Source organism: Oncorhynchus mykiss, chromosome 21 (assembly GCF_013265735.2).
Source record: "Oncorhynchus mykiss isolate Arlee chromosome 21, USDA_OmykA_1.1, whole genome shotgun sequence".
Classification (NCBI taxonomy): Eukaryota; Metazoa; Chordata; class Actinopteri; order Salmoniformes; family Salmonidae; genus Oncorhynchus; species Oncorhynchus mykiss.
The window spans coordinates 14,998,600-15,008,599 of NC_048585.1; the positions used below are offsets into that span (position 1 = coordinate 14,998,600).

The 10,000-nt window shown below is 45.0% G+C and overlaps 1 protein-coding gene across 2 annotated transcripts in view; it reads right to left on the minus strand.

Annotated features, from left to right (window-relative positions):
• Positions 1-10,000, minus strand: part of LOC110510810 (plexin-A4-like) — a 482,439-nt gene that overhangs the window by 170,075 nt on the left and 302,364 nt on the right. For both annotated transcript variants that reach the window (XM_036957067.1, XM_036957066.1), the window contains exon 5: positions 8,538-8,638. In XM_036957067.1, the coding sequence (XP_036812962.1) occupies positions 8,538-8,638 (101 nt within the window). The remainder of the gene's footprint in view (positions 1-8,537; positions 8,639-10,000) is intronic.

Consider the following 10,000-nt stretch of genomic DNA (forward strand, 5'->3'; position numbering starts at 1 on the left):
AGAGTCTATGTTGAGACACTGAAGGAGAAGAGAGGAATAGAGTCTATGGTGAGACACTAACGGAGAGATGAGATGAATAGAGTCTATGGTGAGACACTGAAGGAGAGGAGAAGAGATGAATAGAGTCTATGGTGAGACACTGAAGGAGAGGAGAAGAGATTAATAGAGTCTATGGTGAGACACTAAAGGAGAAGAGATGAATAGAGTCTGTGGTGAGACACTGAAGGAGAGAAGAGATGAATAGAGTATATGGTGAGACACTAACGGAGAGAAGAGATGAATAGAGTCTATGGTGAGACACTGAAGGAGAAGAGATGAATAGAGTCTATGGTGAGACACTGAAGGAGAGGAGAAGAGATGAATATAGTCTATGGTGAGACACTAACGGAGAGAAGAGATGAATAGAGTCTATGGTGAGACACTAACGGAGAGAAGAGATGAATAGAGTCTATGGTGAGACACTGAAGGAGAAGAGATGAATAGAGTCTATGGTGAGACACTGAAGGAGAGAAGAGATGAATAGAGTATATGGTGAGACACTGAAGGAGAGGAGAAGAGATGAATATAGTCTATGGTGAGACACTAACGGAGAGAAGAGATGAATAGAGTCTATGGTGAGACACTAACGGAGAGAAGAGATGAATAGAGTCTATGGTGAGACACTAACGGAGAGAAGAGATGAATAGAGTCTATGGTGAGACACTGAAGGAGAGGAGAAGAGATGAATAGAGTCTATGTTGAGACACTGAAGGAGAAGAGAGGAATAGAGTCTATGGTGAGACACTAACGGAGAGATGAGATGAATAGAGTCTATGGTGAGACACTGAAGGAGAGGAGAAGAGATGTATAGAGTCTATGGTGAGACACTGAAGGAGAGGAGAAGAGATTAATAGAGTCTATGGTGAGACACTAAAGGAGAAGAGATGAATAGAGTCTGTGGTGAGACACTGAAGGAGAAGAGATGAATAGAGTCTGTGGTGAGACACTGAAGGAGAGGAGAAGAGATTAATAGAGTCTGTGGTGAGACACTAAAGGAGAAGAGATGAATAGAGTCTGTGGTGAGACACTGAAGGAGAGAAGAGATGAGATGAATAGAGTCTATGGTGAGACACTGAAGGAGAAGAGATGAATAGAGTCTATGGTGAGACACTGAAGGAGAGAAGAGATGAATAGAATCTGTGGTGAGACACTAAAGGAGAGAAGAGATGAATAGAGTCTATGTTGAGAGGAGAAGGAGAGGAGATGAATAGAGTCTATGTTGAGAGGAGAATAGATTAATAGAGTCTATGGTGAGACACTAAAGGAGAGGAGAAGAGATGAATAGAGTCTATGTTGTGAGGAGAAGGAGAGGAGAATAGATGAATAGAGTCTATGTTGAGAGGAGAAGGAGAAGAGATGAATAGAGTCTATGTTGAGAGGAGAATAGATTAATAGAGTATATGGTGAGACACTAAAGGAGAGGAGAAGAGATGAATAGAGTCTATGTTGAGAGGAGAAGGAGAGGAGAATAGATGAATAGAGTCTATGGTGAGACACTAAAGGAGAGGAGAAGAGATGAATAGAGTCTATGTTGAGAGGAGAAGGAGAGAAGAGATGAATAGAGTCTATGTTGAGAGGAGAAGGAGAAGAGATGAATAGAGTCTATGTTGAGAGGAGAATAGATTAATAGAGTATATGGTGAGACACTAAAGGAGAGGAGAAGAGATGAATAGAGTCTATGTTGAGAGGAGAAGGAGAGGAGAATAGATGAATAGAGTCTATGGTGAGACACTAAAGGAGAGGAGAAGAGATGAATAGAGTCTATGTTGAGAGGAGAAGGAGAGGAGAATAGATGAATAGAGTATATGGTGAGACACTAAAGGAGAGGAGAAGAGATGAATAGAGTCTATGTTGAGAGGAGAAGGAGAGAAGAGATGAATAGAGTCTATGTTGTGAGGAGAAGGAGAGGAGAATAGATTAATAGAGTCTATGGTGAGACACTAAAGGAGAGGAGAAGAGATGAATAGAGTCTATGTTGAGAGGAGAAGGAGAGAAGAGATGAATAGAGTCTATGTTGTGAGGAGAAGGAGAGGAGAATAGATGAATAGAGTCTATGTTGAGAGGAGAAGGAGAGAAGAGATGAATAGAGTCTATGTTGTGAGGAGAAGGAGAGGAGAATAGATGAATAGAGTCTATGTTGAGAGGAGAAGGAGAGAAGAGATGAATAGAGTCTATGTTGTGAGGAGAAGGAGAGGAGAATAGATGAATAGAGTCTATGTTGTGAGGAGAAGGAGAGGAGAAGAGATGAATAGAGTCTATGGTGAGACACTGAAGGAGAGAAGAGATGAATAGAGTCTATGTTGAGAGGAGAAGGAGAGGAGAATAGATGAATAGAGTATATGGTGAGACACTAAAGGAGAGGAGAAGAGATGAATAGAGTCTATGTTGAGAGGAGAAGGAGAGAAGAGATGAATAGAGTCTATGTTGAGAGGAGAAGGAGAGAAGAATAGATGACACAAACAAGGTCTCACTTTGTGACTTTGCCTTTGACCTCCAGTGGTGGAGCAACACAGACACACCAAGGCTGTGTTCTCTGTCTGCTAATGCACTGTCCACCCCTGAGACATCAACACACACACACACACACACACACACACACACACACACACACACACACACACACACAGACACACACACACACACACAGACACACACACACACACGCACACTTTACAAGCCCCTCCTTTCTTTCCCTCTGTCACTAGCTCTCTCTGCGTCACTCTTTCCTCACTTACTAGCTGTGTTCTCTGATTTTGGCAATTCAATTTCAATTCAAGGGCTTTATTGGCATGGGAAACATATATTAACATTACCAAAGCAAGTGAAATAGATCATAAACAAAAGCTAAATAAACAATACAAATGTACAGTGAACAAGTTCAAAAAGAATAAAGACATTTCAAATGTCCTTTCAAATCAAATCAAAATGTATTTGTCACATACACATGGTTAGCAGATGTTAATGCGAATGTATCAAAATGCTTGTGCTTCTAGTTCCGACCATGCAGTAATATCTAACAAGAAATCGGACAATTTCACAACAACTACCTTATGCACACAAGTGTAAAGGAATGAATAAGAATATGTACATATAAATATATGGATGAGTGATGGCCGAACGACATAGGCAAGATGCCATAGATGGTATAGAGGTCAGTATATACATATGAGATGAGTAATGTAGGGTATGTAAACAATTTATAAAGTAGCATTGTTTAAAGTGGCTAGTGATACATTTATTACATCCAATTTTTAATTATTAGAGTGGCTAGAGATGAGTCAGTATAATGGCAGCAGCCACTCAATGTTAGTGATGGCTGTTTAACAGTCTGATGGCCTTGAGATAGAAGCTGTTTTTCAGTCTCTCGGTCCCAGCTTTGATGCACCTGTACTGACCTCGCCTTCTGGATGATAGCGGGGTGAACAGGCAGTGGCTCGGTGGTTGTTGTCCTTGATGATCTTTATGGCCTTCCTGTGACATCGGGTGGTGTAGGTGTCCTGGAGGGCAGGTAGTTTGCCCCCGGTGATGCGTTGTGCAGACCTCACTACCCTCTGGAGAGCCTTTGGGTTGTGGGGGGAGCCGTTGCAGTACCAGACGGTGATACAGCCCGACAGGATGCTCTCGATTGTGCATCTGTAGAAGTTTGTGAGTGTTTTTTATCAGCCTCCTGAGGTTGAAGAGGCGCTGCTGCGATGGTTTTCTTTTTGGAGTCCGTGATTGACTGTAGACCCTGTAGACCCTGTAGAGCCTGTAGACCCTGTAGACCCTGTAGACCCTGTAGAGCCTGTAGACCCTGTAGACCCTGTAGACCCTGTAGAGCCTGTAGACCCTGTAGACCCTGTAGACCCTGTAGACCCTGTAGACCCTGTAGACCCTGCCACATACCTCTCGTGTCTGAGCCGTTGAATTGCGACTCTACTTAGTCTCTATGCTCACGCTTAGCTTGTTTGATTGCCTTGCGTAGGGAATAGCTACACTGTTTGAATTCGGTCATGTTTCCGGTTGCTTTGCCCTGATAACAGCCGTGGTTCGCACTATCAGTTTTACGTGAATGCTGCCATCAATCCACGGTTTCTGGTTGGGGAAGGTTTTAATAGTCACTGTGGGTACAACATCACCGATGCACTTGCTAATAAACTCGCTCACCGAATCAACGTATACATCAATGTTGTTGTCCGACGATATGTGGAACACATCCCAGTCCATGTGATTGAAGCAATCTTGAAGCGTGGAATCCGATTGGTCGGACCAGCGTTGAACAGACCTGAGCACGGGCGTTTCCTGTTTTAGTTTCTGTCTATAGGCTGGGAGCAACAAAATGGAGTCGTGGTCAGATTTTCCTAAAGGAGGGCGGGGGAGGGCTTTGTATGCGACGGGAAAGTTAGAATAACAATGATCCAGGGTTTTGCCAGCCTGGGTCGCGCATTCGATATGCTGATAAAATTTTAGGGAGCCTTGTTTTCAGATTAACCTTGTTAAAATCCCCAGCTACAGTAAATGCAGCCTCAGGATATGTGGTTTCTAGTTTACATAGAGTCCAATGAAGTTCTTTTAGGGCCGTCGATGGGTCTACTTGGGGGGGAGATACACGACTGTGATTATAATCGAAGAGAATGCTCTTGGTAAATAATGCGGTCGGCATTTGACTGTAAGGAATTCTAGGTCAGGTGAACAAAATTACTTGTTATGATCACACCACGTCTCGTTAATCATAAGGCACACACCCCCGCCCTTCTTCTTACCAGAGAGATGTTTGTTTCTGTCGGCCCAATGCATGAAGAAACCAGGTGGCTGTACCGACTCTGATAACGTATCCCAAGTGAGCCATGTTTCCGTGAAACAAAGAATGTTACAATCTCTGATGTCTCTCTGGAAGGCAACCCTTGCTCGGATTTCGTCTACGTTGTTGTCAAGAGACTGGACATTGGCGAGTTGTATACTCGGGAGCGGTGCCCGATGTGCCCGTCTACGGAGCCTGACCAGAAGACCGCTCCGTTGGCCCCTTCTGCGGTGCCGTTGTTTTGGGTCGCTGGCTGCGATCCGATCCATTGTCCTGGGTGGTGGACCAGACAGTGGATCCGCTTCGGGAAAGTCGTGTTGGAGGATGTTGGTGAGTTGGGAGGAACTATTGGATATAAGAACAACTTCTTATATCCAGTAGTTCTTCCCGGCTCTATGTAATAAGACTTCAGATTTCCTGGGGTAACAGTGTAAGAAATGATACATAAAAAAAAAAATACTGCATAGTTTCCTAGGAACCCGAAGTGAGGCGTCTCTGTCGGCGCCAGAAGTACTGTATGTTATGTATATTATGTCTTAATAAAGTTTTGTAAGGATGTGAAAATAGTTAAAGTACAAAAGGAAACATGTATTAACATAAATCTGGGTTGTATTTACAATTGTGTTTGTTCTTCACTGGTTGCCTTTTTCTTGTGACAACAGGTCAGAAATCTTGCTGCTGTGATGGCACACTGTGGTATTTCACCCAATAGATATGGGAGTTTATCAAAATTGGATTTGTTTTTGATTTCTTTCTGGGTGTGTGTAATCTGAGGCAAATAAGTGTCTCTAATATGGGCATACATTTGCCAGGAGGTTAGGAAGATCAGCTCAGTTTCCACCTCATTTTGTGGGCAGTCAGCACATAGCCTGTCTTTTCTTGAGAGCCAATTCTGCCATCGGCTGCCTTTCTCAATTTTGATAATTAGTGGGTATCGGCCTAATTCTGCTCTGTATGCATTATTTGGTGTTACCTGTGGCGCTGATGTTTAGACCGAGGTATGTATAGTTTTTTTGTGTGTTCTAGGGCAACGGTGTCTAGATGGAATTTGTATTTGTGGTCCTGGCAACTGGACGTTTTTTGTACCACTATTATTTTTGTCTTACTGAGATTTACTGCCAGATCTGACAGAATCTGTACAGAAGCACCCGATCATCTGCAAATAGTAGACATTTGACTTCAGATTCTAGTAGGGTGATGCCGGGTGCTGCAGACTGTTCTAGTGCCCTCCCCAATGTGTTGATATATGTTGAAGAGGGTGGGGCTTAAGCTGCATCCCTGTCTCACCCCCTGGCCCTTTTTTGCCAACTTTAACCGCACACTTGTTGTTTGTGTACATGGATTGTATAATGATGTATGTTTTTCCCGCAACACCACTTTCCATCAGTTTGATGGGGTATTGTGTGTAGGCCAGCGACCTAATAAATCTCAATGTAATCCATTTTAAATTCAGGCTCTAACACAACAACATGTGGAAAAAGTCAAGGGGAGTGAGTACTTTCTGAAGGAACTGTGTATATATACTGAACAAAAATATAAACGCAATATGCAACAATTTCAAAGATTTTACTGAGTTACATATGAGGAAATCAATCAATTGAAATAAATTCATTAGGCACTAATATACGGATTTCACATGACTGGGAATTCAGATATACATCTGTTGGTCACAGATACCTTGAAAAAATTGGCCTCACAATGGGCCTCAGGATCCCAAACCATACCTGCCTATACCATAACCCCACCGCCACCATGGGGCACTCTGTTCACAACATCAGCAAACTACTTGCCGACAGGTCTGCTGGTTTGAGGTCGGTTGGATGTACTGACAGATTCTCTAAAACGATGTTGGAGGCGGCTTAAAGTAGAGAAATTAACATAAAATAATCTGGGAACAGTTCTGGTGGACATTCCTGCAGTCAGCATGCCAATTGCGCGCTGTGGCAAACTGCACATTTTAGAGTGGCCTTTTATTGTCCCCCGCACAAGGTGCACCTGTGTGATGATCATGCTGTTAATCAGTTTCTTGATATGCCACACCTGTCAGGGGTGGATGGATTATCTTGGCAGAGGAGAAATGCTCACTAGCAGGAATGTAAACAAATGTGCTTTTTGTGCGTATGGGAACAACACTTTACATGTTGCGTTTATATTTTTGTTCAGTGTTGTTCTCTGTCTCTCTTCCAGTTTGTCGCTCCCATCCCTGTGCTTTATGGTGTAATGCTTTAGTTCCACTGTGTTTTCTCTGTCACAGTAGCTGCAGCTTCTCTGCCCTTCCATGGTCCTCTGTGTGCCAGCAGGGCCGTGTAGGGCTGGAGGTGCTAAGCACACCTGCCTGAGATGTGCTCCACTGATACACAGAGGAGGGGTGGGGAGTGGAGAGACACACACACACACACACAGACACACACAGACACACACACACACACACACACACACACACACACACACACACACACACACACACACACACACACACACACACACACACACACCACCCCAGGGCGATCAGCAAGAGCACAAGAATCCAATTTTCAATTTAAAGTGGAGTGAGAAATATACCTGGCCCCTAGGGCCTCTAGCCAGCACTATCTCTGACTCCAATACAGTGGAGGGGGGGGGATGGAGTGGGGGTATGGGGGATTGGCAGCGACAATGTGTGTGAGAGAGGGCGAGATACAGAGTGAAAGACAGAGATAGAAAGAGAGAGAATGAGTGAGTGCATAAGAGAAAGAGAGAGATGAATAGAGTGAGTGAATGAGTGAAAAAGAGCAAGTGAGTTAGAGAGAAAGAGAGAGAGAGAGAGAGAGAGAGAGAGAGAGAGAGAGAGAGAGAGAGAGAGAGAGAGAGACTATGTGTGGGCTATCACGATACCCACATCCGCCCTAAGTTCTTCTGAGTTTTCTTCCTCCCTCTCCCTCTCTCTTCCTCCCTGTCCTGTATCCCTGTCCTGTCTCCCTGTCCTGTCTCCCTGTCCTGTCTTCCTGTCCTGTCTCCCTGTCCTGTCTCCCTGTCCTGTCTTCCTGTCCTGTCTCCCTGTCCTGTCTCCCTGTCCTGTCTCCCTGTCCTGTCTTCCTGTCCTGTCTCCCTGTCCTGTCTCCCTGTCCTGTCTTCCTGTCCTGTCTTCCTGTCCTTGTCCTGTCTCCCTGTCCTGTCTCCCTGTCCTGTCTCCCTGTTCTGTCTCCCTGTCATGTCTCCCTGTCCTGTCTCCCTGTCCTGTCTCCCTGTCATGTCTCCCTGTCCTGTCTCCCTGTCCCGTTTCCCTGTCCTGTCTCCCTGTTCTGTCTCCCTGCCATGTCTCCCTGTCCTGTCTCCCTGTCCTGTCTCCCTGTCCTGTCTCCCTGTCCTGTTTCCCTGTCCTGTCTCCCTGTCCTGCCTCCCTCTGTCCATCAGTGCCCTGGCAGTAATCATGGTCTTTGTACTCCCAGAGGAGTCTGGTTTCTGGAAGGTAAACGAGGCCAGGGGTTTTGGTTGGTAATGGATCTGAGGGGGCCTGGCAGCATGCCTATCCCCAGGAACCCTATCTGAGTCTGGGAGTGGCGGTAAGGCCCCTAAGTGCATTGGCCCAGGCGTCTCATCCCTACTCAACCCACCCAGCCAAACACAGACCACCTGTCTGTCCATGAGTCACATTTGATCAATACCACTCGACAGCAGTATTGTAGAAAACATTTCAGAAAACTTCAAACTGATGTAAATTGCTTTGTATTGCACTTACATGTTGTGCAGGACACACCAGCCACAGTGAGGGTCTCCTGAGCCCAGACACTCGCTGCAGGTGGAGTACTGGCCACAGGCTTCCACTGGTACCCTCGTCATCTACACAGAGAGAGAGATACACACAGAGTTATAGCCTGGTTACAGACAGAGAAACAAGGTAGGAGTGAAGGAGAGGAAGTGAGAAAGAGAGGAGGAGAGAAGGAGGGGAGTATGAGTGAAGGTATGGGTGTTGGGTTATTTCATGATTATCAGATATCAATATCAGCTCACACACAGACACCCTTCACTCCTCTTCAGTCAATACATATAGGACTCATCTCTGGTTCATAGTTAATCACTATGATTTATAATCATGCCAATGCTGACTGGCATTGACTGGCACTGACTGGCATTGGTATTGAGTGCCAGTGCTCTGGGGCAGGGCTGAAACAGACGGGAGAGTTCCACTCTGTGCAGAGGGCAGTGCCTCCTTGTCTCCATGGTAACAACATCGAGCGCTCCCAGTGTCAACTGCATTTGATTAATGAGCCGTCATTGGAGGATGACCGCTGTCACTCAAATTGGTTGTGGGTGACAGCAGGGAGGGGGGAAGGGGCAGAGAGAGGAGATCATCACAGGGACATCATGTCCCATCACTATGGGTTTATAGAGAAGGCACTGCTGTTCATGATATTGGTGTGTGTTTGTCCGTGTTTGTGCGTACGCACAGGCATGTATATCTTTGTGCGTTTGTGTGTATTGGTGTGCGTACAGGTGTGTGTGTGTGTGTTCGTGTGTGTGTGTGTGTGTGTGTGTGTGTGTGTGTGTGTGTGTGTGTGTATGTGTGTGTGTGTGTGTGTGTGTGTATGTGTGTGTGTGTGTGTGTGTGTGTGTGTGTGTGTGTGTGTGTGTGTGTGTGTGTGTGTGTGTGTGTGTGTGTGTGTGTGTGTGTGTGTGTGTGTGCATAAACTATACTAACCCCCCTTCCCACTCCAAAAAAGGAAATGACTCTTTCCTGTGCGGTGGAGCATCTCAATATCTAGAAAAGTTCAGTCATGCTTTGGTGACACCTTCCACACATCATCATCAGACATTTACAGCTTTGCTGGAAGTTAACATTTTTCTGTGGATGCATCCAACATTTCTGCCTAAAAAATCCACCAAAATACTCTTGCAGATGAGAAACTATGCAATTACCTGGGAAAGGTTTTTGAGGAAAAATGGAAGTAGCTCGCCCATACTAACACTCACAGGGCAACTGCAGTGACATTTAGTAAGTGTAAAGGTTGATGCTATTCATAACGTAGTAAAACGTATCAGAGAACATTATCTCTGATTTTACCCTCGGGGGAGATCAAAGTGGCTTAAAACGTGACGCTTTTTACATATTTTTAAATTGATATTTTGTATTGTGGAGGAGAGGAGAGAGTGCAGGTTGTAAGAGCAGTCATTTCCTCCAGACATTATAGATAGAACCCATCT